Source organism: Haliotis asinina, chromosome 11 (assembly GCF_037392515.1).
Source record: "Haliotis asinina isolate JCU_RB_2024 chromosome 11, JCU_Hal_asi_v2, whole genome shotgun sequence".
In the NCBI taxonomy this organism is placed as follows: domain Eukaryota; kingdom Metazoa; phylum Mollusca; class Gastropoda; order Lepetellida; family Haliotidae; genus Haliotis; species Haliotis asinina.
Window position 1 is genome coordinate 14,263,477 of NC_090290.1, and position 25,946 is coordinate 14,289,422.

At 40.6% G+C, this 25,946-nt stretch overlaps 2 protein-coding genes across 2 annotated transcripts; both read right to left on the minus strand.

Annotated features, from left to right (window-relative positions):
- Positions 1-5,759: 5,759 nt before the first annotated feature.
- On the minus strand, positions 5,760-10,115 carry LOC137255237 (adhesion G protein-coupled receptor B1-like). Its single transcript, XM_067792675.1, has 5 exons — positions 9,978-10,115; positions 9,667-9,686; positions 8,977-9,165; positions 7,012-7,173; positions 5,760-6,436 (listed from the first exon to the last, which is right to left on the minus strand). The coding sequence occupies exons 1-5, from the start codon at positions 10,046-10,048 to the stop codon at positions 6,219-6,221; spliced, it is 660 nt and encodes a 219-aa protein (XP_067648776.1). The 5' UTR covers positions 10,049-10,115; the 3' UTR covers positions 5,760-6,218.
- A 4,364-nt stretch (positions 10,116-14,479) lies between these two features.
- On the minus strand, positions 14,480-25,373 carry LOC137256112 (receptor-interacting serine/threonine-protein kinase 4-like). The gene is made up of 8 exons (XM_067793812.1): positions 25,252-25,373; positions 23,234-23,312; positions 22,267-22,320; positions 21,578-21,648; positions 20,375-20,433; positions 17,955-18,066; positions 17,576-17,632; positions 14,480-15,690 (listed from the first exon to the last, which is right to left on the minus strand). The coding sequence occupies exons 1-8, from the start codon at positions 25,354-25,356 to the stop codon at positions 15,517-15,519; spliced, it is 711 nt and encodes a 236-aa protein (XP_067649913.1). The 5' UTR covers positions 25,357-25,373; the 3' UTR covers positions 14,480-15,516.
- Between the last annotated feature and the right edge of the window lie 573 nt (positions 25,374-25,946).

Below are 25,946 nucleotides of genomic sequence, written 5' to 3' on the forward strand. Positions count from 1 at the left end.
ACAAATATTGAAATCCATTCTGTTTTCTTCTTTACATTACTACACATGATCTCTAGGTTAGTTCATGTACGTGGCATATGTAGATAAATTACAGTGCAAATAGTAGCTGGTTACATGACTCCTACCTTAACCCTAACCCGGATCTATACGATGCTGGTGCAACCCACGTTGGTAACATCAAGATAGTTCGCTACATGACGCCTACGTCAAATTTAACCTTAATTCTGATCTAGGTTTGATGCTGGTGCAACGCACATTGGCAACATCAAGACAGTTCACTACATGACGCATACGTCAAATTTAACCTTAATCCTGATATGGTTTGATGCTGGTACCACCCACATTGGCAACATCAAGACAGTTCACTACATGACGCCTACATCAAATTTAACCTTAATCCTGATCTAGGTTTGATGCTGGTGCAACCCACATTGGCAACATCAAGACAGTTCACTACATGACGTCTACGTCAAATTAAACCTTAACACTGATGTAGGTTTGATGCTGGTGCAACCCACATTGGCAACATGAAGACAGTTCACTACATGACGTCTACGTCAAATTAAACCTTAACACTGATCTAGGTTTGATGCTGGTGCACCCCACACGGGCTTGGATTGCTGAAAATAATTCGTTCTGGGTCAGACAAACGTTCACTGACATCCATATACATATACAGAAGTCCTTCTTTCTTATCTTATAGGACTTCTTTATGTACATATGGATATCAGTGTAGCAATACAAGCCCCTGTGATCCAACATGTATTGGTAACACCAACATAGCTATCAAGGTGACAAGAGAGGTTCGAATATCTGTTTGGACGATATTGTTTTAAAACACAAACACAGACTTTTTCAGTCATATATTGTTTTTAAATGTTGTAACATATATTTCACATTTGAAAGAAATCGGTGAAGAAATGGTGTTTGAAGAGGTTACCCCAAAACCTGATCGAAAACCGGACAGCCCGAGTATTTTAACGTGAGGTTCAATCAACCCGTATGTTTTTCACAAAACATTGAACCTGTAGGCCATTCCTTTACCATTCTGGTCATTGTATGCAATTTGTCTGCCTGTCATATTTGACCACTGACCCTCGCATTACCACTATCCTCATTCTTTGAACAAACGTCTGTCCGATCATCGGTAAACATCGCCAGTTTCCGTTAAGCAGTTTCGAGACACGAAAATCGTTACATGGGCAAAAAGTAAAGAATAAATGAAACTGGATAATTCAACTGTTTATTTTTAAAAAATATGTGTTTCAAAAAAAGGAGTAATAACAAAGAAGAATAAATTTATCATTTTTATTCATTTGACATATATCATTTCATTATAACATTCATATATATTCTTCCACTGTGTATGGGTTGATCATGAGTATAATGATCATGGTACTACAATATCTGGGTGATGCCTTTTGTTTCTACCGGGAATGGAAAATCACATAACTGATAACTCCAACTTCAGATATAGTTACAGTTTGATTATTTAACAGAAAAAGACGGACACCTATTATCATATTATCTCTCTCTCTCTCTCTCTCTCTCTCTCTCTCTCTCTCTCTCTCTCTCTCTATATATATATATATATATATATATATATATATATATATATATATACACATATATATATACCACATCTTGTGATAACCACACATATTTCAGTCCAACACGAGTAGCCCATTTGGTACAACCAGCGTTGATTATTACAAATGCATTCGGTGGCATTGGCCAGGTAGAATGTGTTCATCCAAATACCTTACCCTGCGCCAATACTTAATAGCCCTTGGTGTAAACAGGTCATTGTTTTACACATTTATGCCGTATGTAATAATAAAATATTAGGTCCCATGTATTTCTGCACCATAACGTACTATGGGAACAATCATAGCATCAAATATCTTAGATAAATCTTCACATGGTATATTCAAACTTTCTCGTCATATCCGTATAATGTCATAATAGCCATTTTCATTCCGTGCACTAGGAATAGTTAGTGCTTTCGTCCAAATAATTTTAGGTGTTAGCACAAACCCCAAACATATCTATGAAAAGAAAATATCTATAATTTCAAGAAACACACCATAAATCTAAATCTAAAAGTCCCAGTAGTGAACACGTCAATAGATTCAGAGCACATTCTCAAAAATTCAAAGCAAATAAATGATTATGTGTTGAACTATGTTTGTAAGCACTGTTATGTATACTGTATACTGTATATAGTAAAATAAAGCACATTCCAGCACTGGATCAACTTGCTAACTGCTTTCAGACTGAATAACTGCTGACATCACCTTCATTCTAATATCACAAAGGTCATCATGCTCAAAATAATCAAATCTCAAATGTATTCTCTGATACTGACTTCAAGCCATAATTACTTTACTCAGGACAGCTTTGACTTGTAAAACTCACAAATAGTGGAATGTACATCTGTCTAAAAAGTTTATCTTCAAATATATGTACTTTTAAGGCATTGTATGCATTTTAGGTAACGTGTTAACAAACTGATATTTCTATATTTTCAGTTTTGTAAAACAGTGTGTCCGAACACAGGCTAACTGTAGCGCAAATGGGGTTGCGCAGCATAGAGAATATGACAAGTCTTCTTATATGCGAGCGAAGCAAGCAAAGGTTACTTTCCTCGCTTCGGATCGAAAAATATTTTTCATGTCCAAATGAAATATCGCCACCATCAAAAGTACACTTTCCTCACTTGGCTGTGCTCTCACATTTCTTACCCCATGTTTAGTAATTACTCACGTGAAATATGTTTTATTCAACATTTTAGGCGCCACTCGTGGTCATTCAGATCGTCCTTCGCCGTCATTACCCCTGCCAGCTTCCGATTGAACGGAGTGATGGAACAAGAAATAAGCAGAAATTAAAAAGAAATATCACATTGCCTAATTTTATCATGAACCAGTTGGAGTTTATTTGTTTGATCTGTTGTCGTCGTAACATGTTTTTCTACATAAAAACCACTTCTGGCGTAATGGGTAAATGAAGTAGGGGAGGTAACTGTAAGTATTCCATATAGAATAATACCCTCCTGTTCCTTCACTCCGTTGACCCGGAAGCTGGAAGGGGGAATGGAGGCGAAGAACGGTCTGGTACACAACGAGTTGCGCTTAAAATGTTGCATAAAAAATATTTCACGTGAGTAATTGTTCAACATGGGTGTGGAAATGTGAGAGTACAACCCAGTGTAGAAATGGGTGTATACTTTTGAAGGTGGCATTGTTTTATTTTGACATGAAAAATATTTTTCGAATCGAAGCGGGAAAGTACGTTGCCAAACTTTGCTCGCTTCGCTCGCATGTAAGTAGACTTGTCATTTTCTCTATGCTGCGCGACCCATTTGCGCTACAGTTAGCCTGTGGTCCGAATCATTTGTACTGAACGGTATATTTGTGTCTCTTCTTGAAATCATACACATTTGTGATTAATACTGGTAGAACCTTGGTGAAGGTGAGGTTTTGCAAACCGATTCAACATTTTATGAAAAAAGTACATACATGGATGGATCTCTTGATTTTTTAAAACAAATTCTATGTACCAAAGAAACTAAAGATAAGGAATGTCATTTTCTGTGATGTGTTACTTAGAGCCGACATTTTTACAAGAACATCAGCATTTAAGACAACAATGGATGCAACTTTATCTTTTATTTGTTTGCATTAGAAAACAATAGACAATAAATGACCTTTCCAGTGTCGAAGCGTTAACGCAACAGATCCCGGGTTTTCTACTTCCGAGTCACTAAAATATCTACGGAAACTGTCGATGTTTACACATGAGCGGCCAAACGTGTAGCGCTAGAATTTTCTAAAACAAACCAATTTCTTCACCTATTTCCTTCAACTATGAAACATATGTTATTCATAACATATAACAACAATACAATCTTGCGAAAGTCTACATTTTACTTTTAAAAATAATCCTCCAAAGAGAGATTCGAACCCCTGTTCCTCACCCCCACACTGTGTCACCGTTGCTACTACGTCAGTTTGTCCACAGAGTTAGGTATACAGACCCACATGCACCGAAGTGAGTGAGTTTAGTTTTACGCCGCACTCAACAATATTCCAGCTATACTGAACATCATTGAAAACGCACCACCTGTAAATTTTGAAATAAGGCAATAGAATCTTTTGGAAATGGAAAATTAATGGTGGGAATTTTGATAATAACACACTAGATCGTAAATAACGCTCTACAGTAAAAAACGGATCGTTCGAACACATCATCGAACACATCACATGAAAACAACAAAATTCATGCACATCACACACGAAGGGCACAAATTGCATGCAGAAAGCATGCTGTTCAGGGGTATAAATGACCTTCGGCACAAAACCGTTCTCATTTTTGCAGTACTTTCGTAAGTAAAGTTTTTTCGCCATGCCAAGATTGTCACCAGAGGAACGAGAACAGGCCTTGGGTATGTTGCAGGTCGGCGCTTCAAGCAGAAACATTGCACGACGATTTGGGTGTCATCATTCGACCATTCTGAGGCTTGCTAACAGATACCAACAAACAGGAACCAGCAGGGACCGGCAACGCCCAGGTCAGGCACGTGTTACCACCCCTCGTCAAGATCGAGACATTGTACGGCGCCATATTCGGGATCGAACCTTGCCCGCTGCCAGAACCGCCAACGCTGTCCAGGGTCGACGCGGTTTGATCAGCGCTTCCACCGTCCGACGCCGTCTCCGTGCGGCAGGGTTACGTTGTCGACGCCCTTACGTTGGACCCATCCTGACTGACAGGCATCGCCGTGAACGCCGACAATGGGCTGAACAGCATCGTGTGTGGTTGTTACGACGTTGGCATGGTGTGGTGTTCTCCGACGAGTCGCGTTTTCACTTGCGAAATGCTGACGGGCGTCTACGGGTATGGCGTCGACGGGGTGAACGTTATCATCAGGATTGTGTTGTGCAAACCGATCGGTGGGGTGGAGGCAGCATTATGGTGTGGGGAAGGATAAGTTATCACCACAGAACCGCTCTGATTGTTTGTCGTGGCAGAGTGAATGCCGTTTACTACCGTGACAACATTCTTCAGAACAACGTCGTTCCCTTCTTTCACCAGCATCAAGATCTGCACACATTTCAACATGACAATGCACGAGCCCACACTGCACGTGTTTCGATACAGTATCTGGCTAACAACAACATTCCTCTACTTCATTGGCCTGCATTGTCACCAGATTTGTCACCCATCGAACACTTGTGGGATTACATCGGCCAACGCCTCGCACGTCGTCCGCAGATCAACAACCTTGGGGAACTCGACAATGCCTTGCAGCAAGAGTGGAATGCAGTGCCTCAGGACTTTATTCAGAGACTTATCCGTTCAATGAGGAGACGTTGCAAAGCTTGTGTTGCTGCTAACGGGGGTCATACACGCTACTGACTTTCCATTTTGACCCCATCTTTATTTCATTGTCAGCTGCATTAAATCTTCACTGTTTTCCTTGATTGTTTTTTGCTTCTTTTCTTTATCAAACATTGGTCTACACAAATATGTAAAATTTACATAGATTGCTCACTTCTGCTCTTAGAAATCCACAATTTTAGGGGTGGTGCGTTTTCAATGATGTTCAGTATATATGGCGGCAGTCTGTAAATAATCGAGTCTGGATCAGACAATCCAGTGGTCAACAACATGAGCACCGATCTGCGCAATTGGGAACCCATGACATATGTCAAACAAATCACTAGTGAACATAGTAATATGACACACAAGGAACCTGGCCCTGAGAAGAAACAAGGTTTATTGGTCGAAATATTTGCACCGTTGCATCAGACAGGAATTGATATGAAGAACCGTCCTCCGATCCGTGTGTTCAGGATACTGATAGCTATTACCTCCAAGTCTGGCAAAGTTAAACAACTGTATGTTCTGGAAACTGTAGAACAGTAGTGGTTTAACACACAGAGAACCGAACACGTCACAACACAAAGCACCATCACTTCCAGAACGACAAGTAGGTGGCTCTAAGTCACATCTTCGCGTATCAGCCAATAATAGCCTGGCATACACATCACAGAAATGCAGAAAATACCAACACTCGCTCCTCCATGGAAACGACTCATTTGTTGTGTCCTCGTTCCGGAAATCCCAACAAACAACAGTGTCACAGATTGTATAACATGGACTGTTGGATAATGGCCATATACCGCACAAACCACGGGGGATGGAAAACACCTTTATCCCCAGTGAGTGTACTTGAACGTGGGTCTAAAGCAGTATCGCTCCACCTGTCGGTATACTTGACACTTGACATAATCCCCCCTACACGTGCTGAGGAGAGCTTTAGGTTGGAGGGGGCACGTGATCTGAAGGTATGATCCTCGCAGACAGATGTGGCTGATGGGGTTGCCGAAGTTGTAGATGAAGGTTTGGTAATGAGTGCAACGTTTGACACCTGTGGGAACATAGAGAGATGTTAATGAAAATCTCAGTTTATACTATTGATAAGCATCTTCGGGGTACAATAGGTAAAACGATGCCTGTAAAGGTACATTACATTGGGCAATATGTTACGATATACGCAGGGCAGTAGTATTCTTCAGATATATCGGAGGTCAAATACCAGACACATGTCAATATATATCTGAACTCACGACCAGGAGGAGTATCGTTGTGATTGATACCAGAAACATATCAATATATATCTTAACAATATATCCCAGAGGATCACATGATACAAATCTCCAATTATCACATGTGCTTTTTCCTTGGGCATTTGTCTTAGGTCAGAGTGTTTCCATTCTCATCTAGGGTTAGAATACATAGGGTGATATTCACCGCAGGGTGGAATATGGACCATGTTATTCACCCCAGGGCACTGCGGTGGGTGATATTCAGCCTTGGGTACAATACGGAGAGTGATACACATCTCGAGGTATAATGCTGAGATATATATTATAGTGATGGATATGGATAATCTGGCAATCAACAGGCAGCTAAGCTTACTGGTGCAACGTCGCTAATACTCACAGTTGCCGCCTTGGCCGGTACATGCCTCTGTCCTCGTCTCGGTCAGAGGTTCATCGCATAGTCCAGTGGGTGTACAGGATCGTGTCCGGGTGGAAACGAGCGTCCCTTGACCACAAAACTGGGAGCATGTGCCCGCCGTCCACGAAGCCCAAATTCCGACAGCTGAAGTAGAGTGAACACATATCATAACTAGCACTCTGAACTCCTTCATTGTGGAGACAAAAGCACATCAACAGTTATGTGACGAACAAGGTACGCGCCAGTCCCAAGGAATTGTCTATTCTCAGAAGACTGGACCTGTGTCAGTTCGATTTGAATACGTGGCACAGATAAACATATAATATCCAAAGTAGGGGAACCTAAATTTTAATTTGGATTGGATTGGATCAATTTATGAATGCACCTTTTTCCTCGTTTTATGAACGCACCATATTTCCCGTTATCACCACCCCTAACAGAGCGTGGGATACAATGCAGTAGGTGCATGGGGTGTCATCACTGATTTGGTCGGTTTTCAAGGTCGATGAATCACTGTAGACCATTAATTTTGACAATCATCTTGCATCACACGGTGGTTAGTGTTTGTATGTAGTCGGTTTTTTGGTTGAATATGAAAATCGTCCACGTGCAAATTTCACGTCATGCAGCAAACATCTTTCAGGAACAATTACAATACAAACGAGTATGGTCATAAGGAACAGCAAGTGATGATGCTCTCTCAATTCATTCATTATCATATCAGTATTGATTAACTCCGATATATATCCCGATTACTTCTGTCGTAAGTTTCCCTACTTTTATGGAGTGAGTGAGTGAGTTTAGTTTTACGCCGCACTCAGCAATATTCCAGCTATATGGCAGCGGTCTGTAAATAATCCAGTGACCAACAACATAAGCATCGATCTGCGCACTTGGGAACCGATGACAAGTGTCAACCAAGTCAGCGAGGCTGACCACCCTATCCCGTTAGTCGCCTCTTACGACAAGCATAGTAGCCTTTTATGGCATGCATGGGTTGCTGAAGGCCTATTCTACTTCTACCCCGGGACCTTCACGGCTCTACTTTTATGGAAGAGTATATTTACCATACCGTGTGTGTTAAGACAATCACCTGTATGGACTGAACCCGGGTGGGAATACATTGTACCGATCCTCTTAGATTTGTCCATTAAGATATTTCGCAACATCCGTCAAGGTGCGTTAATTATCTTTCTAAGAAAGCGAAAGGTCAGCTTTCCCGGCATCTGAAAGATCGGCTAACCTATGCGCTGAAGGTAGACTACCCAGAGAACTGAAGGTTGGCTACCTGGACAGTGGAAGTTCAGCTATTGCGGGAACTACCTTGGCCCATTCGTAACTACTCGTCTCTTTCCGTGACCTACAAAAAGAACTCGCACCCCTCGCGTACGCCACTATTGCCAAGAATCGTGGCAAACCAATCAAATCGCGCGTAGTAAAACGTATTTCAAAACATGAAATTGGCGGAACCGTTGACCTTTGAAACTTCGCTACACTATAAAAAAAACCAACACAATTTAAACATAAACTTTGAGCTAAAAGATGAACAACTTTCAACACTGAAACATATTTGCAAAGGGAGTGACCATATTGCTATTTTGCCCAAGGGATGTAGATATTCTAAGAGCCATGTTTGGAAATTCAAAGTTAACTTTCGTTAATAATAGTACCAGACTATTTTCACCGTCATGCCCTTTTACGCTTAGACAGGACCCAGTCGTAAACATGTCCACGAGAGGGATACGAGACGCCATCCGACTCGGCGGAATGACACGAGTAGTTACGAATGTGCATTGGCCGCGACGTTCAGGGACTTTGAGGTACCCTGCCTCTCTCTAAGTGTCACACAAACGAAAGATTAATTTCCATACATTGAAAATAATGCAATAAAAACAAGGACAGGGTATAAGCTACAAGAGCCCCGACATATCAACATTTCCTGCTTACTTCCTGTACATGCGATTCCCGAGTTGCAGGTGGTTGTCTCTTGTTCTACTTCGTCAAAGCGACAGCCAGGTGGTGGGCGGTACGCAGGTCGAAGACAGGCACGAGTTCTCTGCCGTTGTTGTGACCCAGCCCCACAGGTGGCATCGCAGGCGGTCAAAGCTGAGAAGGAACCCCAGTTGCTCCAGTAATCTGAAATAAATCGTTTGTGTTTTCAATGTATCCGTTTTCAGTCAGTCAAATGATCACAACTTAAAGCAGGGTTTTAGTTAGTGATGTTATGTGAGGTAAGGTGTACACTAGCTGTTAGAACAGGTAAGATGTAAACAAAGCTTTATGCCCGTAAGATGTAAACGAGGAGTTATTGTAGGTAAGGTGCAAATGAGTAATTAAGAAGGTAAGATGTAAACGAGTAATTAAGCCAGGTAATTGTAAACGAGTAATTATGACAGGAAAGGTGTAAACGAGGAGTTCAACACGTAAGGTATAAACGGGTTACTGTGACAGGCAAGGTGTTAATGTGTAACTATGACAGGTAAGATGTAAACGAGTATTTATGGCAGGTGAGGTGTAAATGTGTAATTGTGACACGTAAGATGTAAATGCGTAATTATGACAGACAAGTTATTCAGATGTGGTTAACCCCTCGGGGAGCCATCGGAAATCCCAACCATGACAAATCATTATACTTACAACAGCGCGTCGAGTTAAGCCTGAAACAAAGAAAAAAATTCATTAGACGTGTGTCGTTCACTGTTAATGAAGTATGTTACACACTACTGATGGCATGCATTATGCATCAGCTTCTTGGTGCAGTATTTAACAGGGATAAGTATTAAAAGTATCTGACAGTGCACTGGTAGAGGGTAAACTAGCTACACATTAGCAGAGGGTAAAGTAGCTCTACATTAGTAGAGGGTAAACTAGCTATACATTTGTAGAGGTAAACTAACTACACGTGCGTAGAGGGTAAACTAGCTACATTTTAGTGAAGGGTAACTCACTGTGTGAACTGTGCGTGTGACACATTCACACAGACCACCACGACTGTACACAGCCATAATATAGGCGTCATGCTGGGGCTGTTGGTGACCAGACGGGAACGACAGTGGTCAGTGCGCTGGTCAAGGCAAGGCTTCTTATACACTGATCCACAGTACTTATCACATCACGGCCGATTACACAGCGACCAGCCCGGGGGGTTGACGTCCATATCCCCACACCCCGGGCTGAGGCAGCCGCTGGCATTAGTTCCAGGTTTACAGGTGTATAACAAGCGTGAGGGAGTGAACTCGAGGATAAGATCATCATCCTCTATTGAGGTGACAGATAAACGCTGATCCACTTTTGCGATAGCAAGATATGATACCAGTCGTGAACTATTGTGGTCGAGAGATGCTCATTAAGACTGCCGTTCGGTTTGTGTAATAACACGTGGAAGAGTTTGGACGTCGGATATATACAATAACGTTGTATGTAACTGTTCATTTTTCACTGTCTTCTTTTTTAATTGTCCTGTTTTAGGGGGTTTTTGGCTGTCATTTTTGATGTGACATGATTGCAACAGCCTAAAACGATTAATTGCAGCTTTTATGCTCCAAGTGTTGTCTAGTGTATCTTTCGATAGACAGTGTTATTCAATGTAGACAATGTTCCAGGTGTAATATGGTGTATACGTATATCGACAGTGTTATTCATTGTGTGTCAGTGTTCCAAATGTAACATAGTCATATGCCCATAGACAGTGTTACTGTCACTGTGTGGCACTAGCAAAAGAGGGGGTGAATGAGTGAGTTTAGATTTACGCCGCCCTCACCACTATTCCAGCTATAGCGCGGCGGTCTGTAAATAATCGAGTCTGGACCAGACAATCCAGTGATCAACAGCATGAGCATCGATCCGCGCAGTTGGGAATCAATGTCATGTGTCAATCAAGTCAGCGAGTCTGACCACCCGATCTTGGTAGTCGTCTTTTACGACAAGCATGAATTACTAAAGGCCAGAAAGGTTCGGTCACTGACTGGTAGCTGGTGGTTTCCTATTGTTCCCCCAAGCTGTTTCTGTGGCCCTTACGAATTGGTCTTGCAGTTGTTCATGAACAATATTACGGTCCTGGTGACGTGTTGTCACATGGCGTCGACCGCAATGTGTACGATCATCAGTGCTGTGGTGACGTTGCATCGCTGTCTAAAACGTTCCATCGTTCGTCCGCTGCAACTGAAGTCGTTATCAATGACTCGAGATCGTTGACCAGCGTCTAGACTTCCAATGGGCTGTTGTTCATCTGTCGCTAACCTAGCCATAGCTGTCGTGTTTAGAAAACAAGTGAACGATTGCCATTCAACCCGGCAATAAACAAAGATAAAAAAAACATGTTCAAATACTCCATTGATATTTAAATATCATTTCCAATACTAGAAGTTTTTTTTACCTTTCAGTATATATTTTCTTACATATTGAATATATTTATGAAACTTTTACCATTCATATGCATGTGTTGTGTATGTACATGTACGTGTATTCTTGATAGCATTTGGCTGACTGCTATGCCAGAGGACACATCAAAGAGACCCGTGAAGGTCCGGGGTAAAATAGGCCTTCAGCAACCCATGCTTGCGATAAAATGTGACTCTGCTTGTCGTAAGAGGCGACTAACGGGATCGGGTGGTCAGGCTCGCTGACTTGGTTGACACATGTCATCGGTTCCCATTTGCGCACATCGATGATCATGCTGTTGATCACTGGGTTGTCTGGTCCAGATTCGTTTATTTACAGACCGCCGCCATATAGCTGGAACATTGCTGAGTGCGGCGTAAAACTAAACTCACTCACACATGCACACCATGCAGATCACCTACTTCCATTTATAAAATCGCATTTACTCAGGAAAAGAGATGTAACCAGCAATTGAGTTTCAGGGGAAATGGCATCTGAACACCTGGTTGCATGTTCAATGTATGGTCGAACTTAAAAAGTGGGAATATAACATGCCAAATGTGATGTTCGATCTCTGAAAATACGTTTAATTTTTTCCGAGACTTCCTTGGCAGCCATGTGCGACGCCATTTTACCACCTATAGTAGGCACTTACAAAAGGTAGCTGGCTATTGTAGGTTTCAGTTTTTTTTGTTTTTTTAACTTACAACTATTGTAGGCTTACGATCCCTTTGTGAAAAAGCCGGATCACCTTACAGTCAGGGTTTCAACTATTGTAAAGATACCATCGTTTGGGCACGTGGACCCTGATCTGTAAGTATATGCAAGGACACTATGTATGTGGTCGTAGGAGACAGTAACTTGACCACGAGCAAGAGGTATCACCTTGGTCCTTATTTCATTTCTTTGTCAAAGGCTTCATAGCTTGTCTGCCGTGCTGCAAATCTCTGCGAGTTAGTGCGGAGTCTTTTCTTCTTTGTCCCTTTTTGCGTTTCAGTTTTCATTCAGGTGTCAACTCTTTTCTTCTGTTTGCATCCATCGTTTTGTACATGTGGACTCAGGAGTCACTGATACGAATACACCTGGTTGTTACAGGTAGATTGGCGACCAAGCACGTGCAATACACGCTGACCGTTGCGTGAAATCAATACTATTTAACGCGTGTCTCGTAGAGCAGTCTAAGTAAGCTTCTCGTAGTCTCTGTGTATTTCGTTACACTCCACCACTGAGTCTAACAAAACCTAGTAGAAGGTCGCGTCAGGTAACCTTGGAGCGACCAATGACGGTCCAATCAAACGCGAGACGGTTAAATAGATTTAAGCAAACAGACAATGGCTACTATTTAGGGATTCGGAGGGACTTTCAAAATATTCAGGTCACTGACACAGATCTCTCCACAAACAAAAATCCGCATGTAACACAATTGTTTGACCTGCAGTATATACTCTTTGGGGTTTCTGTTGACATGGTTACCATTAGCTAATATTTCCACAAGATGACATCCTTGAATATTGCCAAAAACACTATTTTCAGCGACTGTTTACTCACCGTTGTCATGATTGTACGTATGCCGTGTGCATCACCCGGAAGCGAGTGTACGCTATATAGCATTCGGAATCGTTCGGGTACGAACGTTTTCGAGATAAAATGTTCTAAGGGTATGTGTGAATGTCCACTTTCGCGATTTGGTTAGCTGTGTTCTGATTGGTCAATCTCAAAGGTTACCTGACGCGACCTCACATGAGGTTTTGTTAGACTCAGTAGTGGAGCCTAACGAAAAGTACTGAGGATAAGTTTACTTAGACTGCTCGTAGAGCGATTTAGTCCAGCAAAACACCACCACGGCACGATTCGCACCAGGAAATCGAACTTTTAAATATTTAGACAACCTGTTTCTCTCTTGTTTCAAATAGAATGTTCTGGTGGGCGTTCCCATATATGCAAATTGGGGTCATTTGTCAGGTCGTGGCTCATCTAATACTTGTCAAGCAGTTATACGTCTGTCTCTAGGGCTTCTTCAGATTTAGGTTTTACTTTTGATAACATGTATGTTAGTAGCACTGGCGTTACCGAGTACTCTGTCTTGAGTATAAGTACATATACATGTATCTGGTCCATTCCTGGTGTTTACACTCTCTCCTCTTCAATGTTGGGTGGTTCTGTGCTGATGTCCAGGCTTTTGGCTGCAGGTTAGATGTTTGCTTCTACATATTGGTCTTGCATGTTCAGCACTTTCTCCATGATTGTGTTCTTTCCAGCAATGAAACACGTCTTCTTCTTTGGAGATGTTGTTTCCCTGTTTTTCCCTGACCTGTCCGGCTGCTGTTTGGCATTTCCCAGAGAGTGTTTTGGTCAGCCTGTGGATGGTTTTCATGTCTTGTTTTAATGCTGCTTGCTCGGTTTCTTCTGCTATTCTTTCGATATCTTTCATCTTGTTCCCTATTTCACTTCTTTGTTAAAGGCTTTATACCTTGTCTGCGACTTGGTGTTGAGGCCCTTATTTTCCCTTTCTGAATTGTTCCTCCTCAAGGTATCATCTGATGTCCGTTCTTCTCTTTCCTTTTCTTTATATCCACACAGCCACTCTCCTGCTTTCAGAGGCACCTCTTGAACTGCTGAAGGTCGGTGTGCTGCTGTTCCTTCAGGAAAGCCTCTCCCAAATGTTGTTGGTGGTCCTGCTCCTTGACGATCACGGTGTGTCATCGTCCTCTGTCGTTGCTACTTGTGTACACTCAAAGCTGCTACAAAATGGAACCCCCAGTGAGTGATGGGCCCAACGACTAAAGTGAGAGAGAACAATGATGATTTGCACAGGGATGCCATAATGTTCGAGCATTTAAATATTCAAGTATTTTACAGGCCACTGTGTTATGTTTGTTTGTTTGCTGCATGGTGATATTAGTCATACCAACGCTAGCCACAAACTAAGTTAAAGTCCAAAAGTCAACATGAAACAGATGTTACTGTTACTACACGTTACTGTCCCACCTCTTGGATCGTGCTGGAGTCATCGGTTGTACCATCTCTGGCTACAGCCCCATGTGTCAACAATGAAAATAACCACAATACCAGTCTTGTGGAAAACATCTTTATTCAAACATACCAAAAATGGCGAATAAAAAATATCTTGTTCATTGCTTGCTGAATACAAAGCTAAAAAAACAACGGTTGTTAACATGACAACCATTATCATGGTGATAGATCTCTACCTGATGGCTTGGTCCAGGCATAAAGATTTATATCTAGAGATACATAACATAACGTGCCACATTTCTGTGGAAAGCTACGGGACAATATTATGCCAAACAAAAAAATCTAAGCGGAGTGAAGATCGTCCCTTGACAGTATTATGACATGGTGGTTGAGATAGGGAGACTGTCATCATTGACCACTAACTGTGAGGATCTGGTTGTCTGTTCTGGACAACTGTGCAAGATGCAAAAGACTATCTACATCCCCATTCCCCGTAAGTGCTGAGTTGATGAAGTCCTGGTTGCTTGTCCTAGACAATTAAGGTACATGCACTTAATTATTTACATCCACCTGATACAACTTGACAACTGCTTTCACCAAGCGTTGAATAACTTTCATGAACTCACATACTCTTTAATGTCCCACCCATGTCTGTTTATTGTATTAGCGAAAGTTGATGCAAATACGGGTAATCTACAATGTAACATCTACAAACCTACCAATCCCTGTTTAAGCCATATCTCACACCAGGCATGAGGTACAGCTCACTAACCTATCAGAAATTATATCATTTACCAAACAATAAAGCAACAGATTTAAAGTGAACATTTTCAAGCTGAGTTGCTGTGATACAACAGCAAAGGGGAGAAGAAGACTTGAGCAGGTACGAACAAGACTGGAAGCTCAGAAGGTATATCCTGAGTGGAAGAGTTCCTGGTGTATCCAAACTGGACATTCTCCCGAACTATAGAATCTAACTATAGCCACGACAGAGACTTGGACCAGACTTCACATGTTGCGAAGAACTGAAGATGTCCCTCACAATGGACTTCATCTGACTGCTAAAACTCTGTAGTTCCACAGCCTTCATGTTGACTTTCAGTTTTACGACTCAGTCTTTAGTCATGTGGAATGTCATGACCAGATGTTGTTGCCACTTAAAGATCCATATGATCCTCCAGTGGCGTATGGTGCTGCAACTCTTGATGGAGAGTCCTTAACATCAGCTAATACATCACCAGTAGCTGCAGCTTGAAGGAAGGGCTCACTGTTATAAGCATATGCAGACTCAGGTCGACTGTATGCAGCCTGGCAGAAGTGAAAAAACACATCAACTAATTAATTAGTTTGCAAGATTTTGGAAGCTAAATTTGCTTATTTTTCTCATTCAGCTACCAACATCCGCTAATTTGATTACAGATTTTTAGTAAGTTTCTGGTGCTGATTCCCTGTCCATCACTTCAGTCATGTCTCCACTACATACCATACAGATGTCTCCAATGCATACCAATATTAATATTACCATACAGATGGCCCCACTACATACCATACAGATGTCTCCAATGCATACCATACAGATGGCTCCACTATATACCATACAGAGGTCTCCACTACATACCATACAGATGGCTCCACTACAAACTATACAGATGGCCCCACTACATACCATACAGATGTCTCCAATGCATACCATACAGATGGCTCCACTATATACCATACAGATGTCTCCACTACATACCATACAGATGGCTCCAATGCATACCAATATTAATATTACCATACAGATGGCCCCACTACATACCATACAGATGTCTCCAATGCATACCATAAAGATGGCTCCAGTACATAACATACAGACATCTCCACTACATACCATACGGATGTTTCCACTACATACTGAGTGGATGTCTGCACTACATACTGAGTGGATGTCTCCACTACATACTGAATGGACATCTCCACGACATATTGTACGGATGTCTCCACTACATACTATACAGATGTCTCCACTACATACCATATGGATGTCTCCACTACATACTATATGGATGTCTCCACTACATACTGAGTGGATGTCTCCACTACATACTGAATGGACATCTCCACAATATGTCGTACGGATGTCTCCACTACATACTGTACAGATGTCTCCACTACATACTGAGTGGATGTTTCCACTACATACTGAATGAATGTTTCCACTACATACTATACAGATGTCTCCACTACATACCAGACGGATGTCTCCACTACATACTATATGGATGTCTCCACTACATACTGAGTGGATGTCTCCACTACATACTGAATGGACATCTCCACGACATATTGTATGGATGTCTCCACTACATACTGTACGGATGTCTCCACTACATACTGAGTGGATGTTTCCACTACATACTGAATGAATGTTTCCACTACATACTATACAGATGTCTCCACTACATACCATACGGATGTCTCCACTACATACTGAGTGGATGTCTCCACTACATACTGAATGGACATCTCCACGACATATTGTACGGATGTCTCCACTACATACTATACAGATGTCTCCACTACATACCATATGGATGTCTCCACTACATACTATATGGATGTCTCCACTACATACTGAGTGGATGTCTCCACTACATACTGAATGGACATCTCCACAATATGTCGTACGGATGTCTCCACTACATACTGTACAGATGTCTCCACTACATACTGAGTGGATGTTTCCACTACATACTGAATGAATGTTTCCACTACATACTATACAGATGTCTCCACTACATACCAGACGGATGTCTCCACTACATACTATATGGATGTCTCCACTACATACTGAGTGGATGTCTCCACTACATACTGAATGGACATCTCCACGACATATTGTATGGATGTCTCCACTACATACTGTACGGATGTCTCCACTACATACTGAGTGGATGTTTCCACTACATACTGAATGAATGTTTCCACTACATACTATACAGATGTCTCCACTACATACCATACGGATGTCTCCACTACATACTGAGTGGATGTCTCCACTACATACTGAATGGACATCTCCACGACATATTGTACGGATGTCTCCACTACATACTGTACGGATGTCTCCACTACATACTGAGTGGATGTTTCCACTACATACTGAATGAATGTTTCCACTACATACTGTACGGATGTCTCCACTACATACCATACGGATGCCTCCTGTATTCATCTTTCTCTGCTGAAGTGAGTTGGCATTGTCAATCTGGAATGAACAGACAGAGCAAGATCTATATATTAAGTAAAACAGTGCATGACAAACAAATGTTCAAACTACATCTGTTTGACTCAAACGCAGACCAATGAATTGCAAACTTGAAAACTAATAAACATGTAATTCTGAATGAAACACTGATCATAATCAAAATATCAGACCAACTGTAAGGATTTTACTGAATTTATGCCCTAAAAAAAGAAGTCTTTCCCCACTCAATATTTGAAATGCCTTTCAATAAGTCAAGAGTCTTGAAACACTTTGTTTTCAAGTAGTTCATGAGTTCTTGTTTCCCTGACCTTTAATAACTTACCTTTTTGATAATTCCTTTGTCAATCAGTTCTGATTTAGGTGTCCTTTCTAGTCCCATAGCAGCAAAATGTGGCCAAATTTTGTCTGAAGCTGAGGCAAAATCCTTTGGGGTTCTGAAAATGTAACATTTATAGCAATCTTACACTGACAGTACTGAAACATTTGCATCTTAAACGTTGATGAGGCATTTCTGATACCCAATACCTTGTATTTGCTAGATAAATAGGTTAATAAAATGCTGCTGTAATCCTCTTTTCATACTCAGATGGCAATGTCACACTCATCTGTTTTCATGATAATACACATCTGTTTTCATGATAATCCACATCTGTTTTCATGACAATACCACTGACATTTAATAATGGGACCTCTGTCTGACACATGCATTAGCTTGTTGTGTTTGTATGTTTGAATCAAACATAGTGCTGGTGAGTTTTATCACCCTTGTTTTTCATAGTTTTTGACAATGTTCCATGTCACTCAAAACTCAAAGAATATTGAATCAGTTGCTTGGGTGCATGTTCCAACATGTCATTTAAAATGTCCAAAAGCACACAAAAAGTTGCTTTCACCTTAGAGCATAAATGACCTCACTAACTTTATAAATAAATATCAAATTTCAGGGTTTTCACATACTTTTTGAGTGTAGTATTGCAAAGTTTGGTGACGAAACAAACAAATTTTATGTTAGAAAAGAAAAACTAGAAAACCGAGGTGAACCTACTGTCACATCCAGAAATCCAGGTCTGGTGAGTTGTACACACATTTCAGATTTGTTCGTGACGAAAATAATATGACTATTACAGCAAATTCTAAGATGCTTCAGTGGACGATCAAAGGTGCTGACAGCTAGTACTTTATCAGACTATAATATGCTCTTTTTGCATTGCACCACAATGCCTTGTCGTCATTGCACTATTCTAGTCTGTCACCTCGTAATAATCGAACACTTTTGGATTACGTCAGAGTGAAACCAGCATCACAGTGGATGTCAATTGCCTTCACCTCATACAACTTTCTTCTGTAAATTACTCCGATGCTTCCTGTTTCTTGGTTTGCAGTTGTGTCACTCAGATAATATCACTGGTGGAAACATTACATTTATGTTTTCCTACGAATAAAACATCGATAGTTCGACTCATGTTTTCCCAGCGACATGGTGATGTTTACAATTTTTACATTCCCACAATGCAAAAAATAGAATGTTGCTTGACTGTATGTACTAATATAAACTTACGTTGGTCGTAAAAACATGATGTTCATACTGCGCCATGTGGTTTACATTAATGACAGATGTAATTAAAATAATTTGGAGAAGATATTCAACCACAACGGAAACGTCAACCAACTGTTTCATCAGTTTTTTCTGGTAACCTTCGTCTTACTGTAGGGTGGCAGACAAATGAAAGGAACAGCGGGTCAGTTAGCCCTGAGCGAGGATTCCAAATTTAGGTTACCGACACCATTGTTTGTTTTCTGCTTAGATTAGTCGAAATTATCGTTAGGAAGTATTAAAATTGGCATCTTAGAAGGGATGAATTTGCTGTAAGTTCACTGTCTCCATGTTTCGCGTCTGGTCACACATGATCTTCCCTCACACATAAAATTGTTTTCTGATTCTGTTATTTTCAGTGTACCCCACTTACAAACGAATAACATTTCTATGTGCCCTGTCGGGCATACTGAACACATTTGGTACTTCGTGGTAGTATTTCTTCTCCTTGAATAATATGATGTATGGAAATTACCAATGTTTCGCGAATGCAAATCATCGGAAGGGCGATAACTCTAAATTTGTTTTTTCTTGTGTCATCTGCAGAATCTTGTGATGGCTACGAAAAGATTTGCCTTGCATTCCAATGAATAAATTTTGAAAAGACGTTCAAATGTAGTCCCTGTGAATATTAAGAAGGGGAATTACACTGCAGCGATTTTACTAAGACGATGCGGGACCTGTGGGAAAAACTGCAAAATTCAAGATTCGAATCTTTTGATTCACACAAGTTGGTTGAAGAGTACAATCCAATACCAATGCTTCAGACAGTTCAAAATTAACATTGAGGTGTTCGGTATGATAAATACGTTGTTCACTGGTTCCTCAGGCCCATGGGTTGATGTAACCTCAATGTTTGTTTATGTTCCCCGATGTTTGTTTAACAACCCATGTTCCCCTCATGACCAGCGAACAAGTTACAATGTACTTGTGCTTCAATCAATTCAAAATTAGCATTGAGGTGTTCGAATTCGGTAAGATAAATACATTGTTCACCCTGGTCCCTTGGGGCCTTTGCTGTTTGTTTATGTTCCCCAGGCTAAAAACAAGCATTCGGGCTCAGGGAACATAAACAAACATTGAGAGTACATCGACCCATGAACAACTTACAATGTAGACTTGATGATAGTGAATGAAGCCATACTCACCTTCCCTCAGCATCAGGTAATTCAGGCTGGGAATTATTTTCTAGCAACAGCATAACAACCTTGTAGACAAAAATAACAGATTGTTAGGGTGTGGCTCAATGGAGCAACTTGTAAGCTTACGTTCTAACTTTTTAGGTGTGCTTGCTAGCTCATCTTGTAATAAGAGCAAAACCGTTACTGTCTGCTCTGCTACTCTTGAAATTGACAGAGCTACTTCATGATTTTGAACCTCACGTTTCTGCCAACCACCATTAAATGTCCTGTACTTGTCCAGTCAACATGCCAAGTCAAGAACAATATTGTCTCACAGTCATACTTGGCTCTGCTATTTGCAGTTTGTGATTGGACAGCATTCACACCTTTCACTGCCCCCTACACTCTCACCTCTCTCCAATGCTATAAATTTCATTCTAAATGAAATTTCGCAATTTGGTTCTTCATTATAATGAGACCCGTCAAGGCCTGGGTTAGAATATTGACCTTCAGTAACCTATGCTGGTCGTAAGAGGCGACTATTCCCAATTGTGCAGATCAATGCTCATGCTGTTGATCACCGGATTGTCTGATCCCGACTTGATTATTTACAGACTGCCACCATTTAGCTGGACTGTTGCTGAGGGTGGCATAGAACTAAACTCACTCACTTGTGCACTCGCTATAATGACAGCATACTGACAACACCAGGGAGCAATGCTAGTGCATGTTGCAGAGGGATTGCTTCATCAACTAACAAGGGAAAGTTGAAATGCATGGAGATGTACTTCATATTGAATAAGTGTGTGTGAGTGAGTATAGTTTTACACCTCTTTTGGCAAAATTCCAGCAATATCATGGCAGTGGAGACCAGAAATGGATCACATTTAGTGATATTTCAAAGTGAAAAGTAACAACTTCATCTTACAACTAATTGTGTAAATTTTACAAATACATGTACAATGGAAGCTGGCTAATCTAGCACTCATTGGGACTGAGGAAATAATCCGGTTTCGACAAGAAGCCTGATTGTGGAGCTGATGATAAATGTTCAACTGAGACGGGACTGAGACTTAGTGCTGGTGTGGACAACTTGTTGAATTGGACAGATGCTGGTTCTGACAGCTTCCACTTTATAATATAATGGAGACATATTTTAGTAGCGATTGAAAAATACAACACTTTGTCAAAAATTGTTGAAAATGGAAAATATATCAAAACCAAACCCACAGGCCCATGTTCCTGGAAGGTTGCAGCATGGAGTGGTGTCCATAGTGTGTCCTTGTTCTGATAGTTTGCATCTGAAACAAAAGATTTCATTATGTTTCTATTTTATAGGATATTTACATAGCGTGCATATCCATGCAACTAGTGCTTGCCCCTCGATCACTGGATATCAGTCTCAACGGTACATCATGTTACCAGTCTCAACTCACTTGGGAGTATACAACTCTTGCTGCCTCTTGGCACACCAAGTTTATTGTGGCATTCATCCTAACAAGGTACCCATTCACAGCTGGGAGGACTGGGACACATGGTCACAGTACTTTGTACAAGTTTACAGCACGTTTCTAGTCATATACCAATGGTTTTGTGGGTTAAGTGCACAGGGTTGTGTACTGTACACCAGCTGTCATGAGAACACAGAAAGAGTCTGCACACAAAGTTGACTCCAAGGTTTTGACACCTGGTCACAGGTGGGCTCGATCCTGACACCTCAAGCTCACTGGAAAGCTAGCCTGGCAATTAGCCAGCTTGCCCACTGCACCACATGTCTGCAAAATTTCACCTTCTGTCACTGGTCTGTCTAAAATGGAGTCCAAACAAACAGTTTACAATTTAAGACAGTCACCATGGTTACTTTAAAGATAAAAGCTACTCAATATTGAACCGTTACTATTTTGAAAAGACCACAATACCTATTCCCTTGTCCAGCAAGTTCTTGACGATATCCTTAATTCCCCAGAAACAAGCTGCAAGAGAAGGGACATGATGCAGAGAACATGATGACACAATGGATGCTGGGGCAATGGATGCTCTGAAAGTCAACGATGTGTAAGCAACTGACAATGAATATCCTCCAACAAGCTTCCTACATATATGCTACATAGAAACATTTACAACACAAACGATATCACAACAACTTGTGTCATTTTATCTGATGTATCTGCTGATCAAAATTCTTACTTTCTTGCCCATTGGTTGGCATTTGGCTGAGTCTGTAACAAAATGGAACTTTGTTTGAAATTAACACACTTGATGGACAGTGTCTTCTATGGAGTCTTATAAGAATTGCTAACATTTTGTAAAGGCTGAATAGGCTACCTGGGGCAATTTAAAGATATGAACATCATAACTGAGATATGTCAGTATGTCGGGATAGTGGCATGACAGGATGTCAGTATGTCAGGACAGTAGAGTGTCAGGATGTCAGGACAGTGGCATGTCAGAATGTAAGGGAAGCGGTATGTCAGGATGTCAGTCCAGTGGTATGTCAGGATTTCAGAACAGTGAGTGGCATGTTAGAATGTCAGGACAATGGTGAGTAAGAATGTCATAACAATGGTGTGTCAGAATGTTAGGACAGTGGTATGTCAGTATGTCAGGACAGTGGTATGTCAGGATGTCAGAACAGTGGTGTGTCAGGATATCAGGACAGTGATATGGCATTGTCAGGATATCAGGACAGTAATATGTCAGGATGTCAAGGCAGCGGTTTGTCAGGATGTCAGGACAGTGGTATGTCAGGATTTCAGGAAATCTGAGGGCAGTGGTATGTCAGGAAATCACAGTAGTATGTCAACCCACTCCATATTGGGCAAGCACCTAATTAAGACAGTGAACCAGCTGAGTGTACCCACTCACTCACTCACTGAAGCGACTCACCAATATATAGCTGACTTTGCGTGGCTTCAGGGCCAGATCCCTCTATCTTTATATTTTCAGTTAAAAACTGCTTTACCAACTGTGGACAAGAAAAATCAAGATGCACATGTTTGTTATTTACTGGTTATGGAAGATAGAAATGGCAGTTCTGTATCACTGTGCCACATTCTATACCCATGGGATTAACAAACAAAGAAATATGCTTAGCATTCACCTGTCTGTAACAGTATGAGTAATCCAAGGCTCAGGAACTTAAGGCTTAGGAAGGGTTTATAGTGTAGTGGCAAGGAATGAAGATAGATCCTTGGCAGACTAAAGCATGAAACTTTGCAAAGTGCTAGCTGGCGAATAACATGATAAAACACATATTTGGGGGGTGTCCAATTTTGGTGGTCCATTTTAAAAAAAAAATTGAGATGGTGTCTCAGATATTTGAATGATTTCCAATTTAGTGAAATATACATAGCGAAATAAACAAACAGTAGGGCTGCAAATATGATATGCATTATGATTATTGAGTAACAAATACAAATTATTATTCACAATTACAATATTGTAGTTAAGTGATTGATGCACAAAATGGAACCCCCTTGTTGACACTTAATCTGTCATAGTAATAACCAGTGATCTGACATAATACTCAAACTTGGTATGTCATAGACTAATAGTTCTAGTCCACAGTACAGTGTACAACCATTGTAAACTAACATGACTTGCACTACTGCAAGGCTAGTACACTTTCCATTCTTGTATATCTCACTTTAATAAGGGCTCAAGCATAACATGCTCAGATAAAAAAATGTAAATATTTATTCATATTTGGTTCTGTTGACCATGAATAATGAATTGAATTCATGAAGAGCTACGGCTCAATTCACAGAATATGCGAGTGTATCATAACTGCCTTAATAAATAGTGAAACTAATTGCATGAAGTATGCACAAGATGCGTAAAATCTCTGTGATAATTGAAACAAAACTGCAGGATAAGCAGTGTTTGCAATACTTATATTTGCCAGTTGGCCATCAAGGACTGTTTCTGCTTACAGGCTCTAAAATCTTAGTAGCAGGCCCAGAATGAAATCTTCAGACCTTTCGTTGAAGTCAAAGCAATAAATAAACTACACTGTACACTTTCACACTGCTTTTACATAATAAATATGCGAAGCCCATGGCTCAGATATAAGTTTTCATTTGTTAATACTGGTGTCGACATTCCTATGCAGAAAGCATTGAAACACCAAGAAGTGAAACTGTAAATCGTAAAGTGATGGATCACAGATGATTCGCAAACAGTAATAATGAAAACTAATTTTGGGATATAAGTACTCCGAAACATTCTGACAATCTGCTGATGTCAATTGTGTTGATGTTTCAGTGAAACCAAAAGAAATGGTTAAAAAAATAAACACTGTTGTATCTGTGCATGATTTTAAATCAGTCATGCTGCCATCTTGCGCACCAGTTTTTTTGGGCTATTTTCTCTTGAACTTCCAAATCATTGTAATCATGTATCATTTTGTTTTCAATGCAACAATTTTTTCTATGATATTATTAAGATGAACATGGACAATAAATGATTAGAATATATAGATATTATATGAGTGATCGTGTCACATTATGTTTATGACGAGTGCCCAAATGTTGATATTTCCCAAGGGAAAGTGAGAGATATACCGATATTTAGGAAAGAGTGTTGCAAACATAGTATGACTATGCACAAATATGATATGCTAGTTCCCTTCCCCACACCCCAAAATATTTATATTGATATATATCAGAATTATCAACAAAACCTAACACAACAATTACTAGAGAACTCACAAAAATAACTATAAGTCCTAAACTTAGGTACAGTATGCAGGGTTGAACCACTTAGTGGTACCTCTGTCAAACTGAGAAAGAAAGAATATATTATAGGGCAACGTAGGGACTCGATCTCTCCAAAACTTGAGTCGAGGTCAGCCCGACACCTGTGTGATTATCAGTTAATATTATTTTTTGTAACGATCTCCTTACCTTGTCATCTCCTTGCTGTGCTAATGTTGACAGGTTCTCCAAGGGAATATTCGCAGACTTCAGGTGTGACTTTAGGTCTCTAAGGACGCCGTAGTCATCCGCCATCTTTCTTTGGTTAGATATAAAACATGAAACGGGAACGGATGGAAATGATAATAATTACTAGGAATGGGACAGCTAACAACACCGAAAAACACGACACAGCAACACGTGAATCCGTTTTTTCAGAGACCTAGAAGAATAGCAGGGGAATACCCTGTAAACATTATTGTAATAGTTTATGTCACGATGGTATCGCAGATTCATTGCATTGCGATAAGATATTAGGGAAAGGGAGATAACTGAAACACGCATTACCAGATTGAACACTACCCCAACATACCCGGTGGACCCACTGAAGCCTTTTCTTCTGTGTTGTTGCGAATCAGAAGGTTCTTGAAACAAGAGACCACAGTAATTCGCACTGAACAATAATAAACACATTAATAACAAACAATTTTTCCTTCATCTATTTCACGTAGATTATAACAATAGGGTTGTGGTGGTGATTTAATATACTAGATATGAGAATGAAAAGTGCATGTTTAACATTTCATGTTTAAAATTGTTGATTAGACAAAGCGATTACATTTCAGCGCGACGATAACCTTCGTAATTCCCTAATGAAACGGCTTTCACCATAACAACATACACAT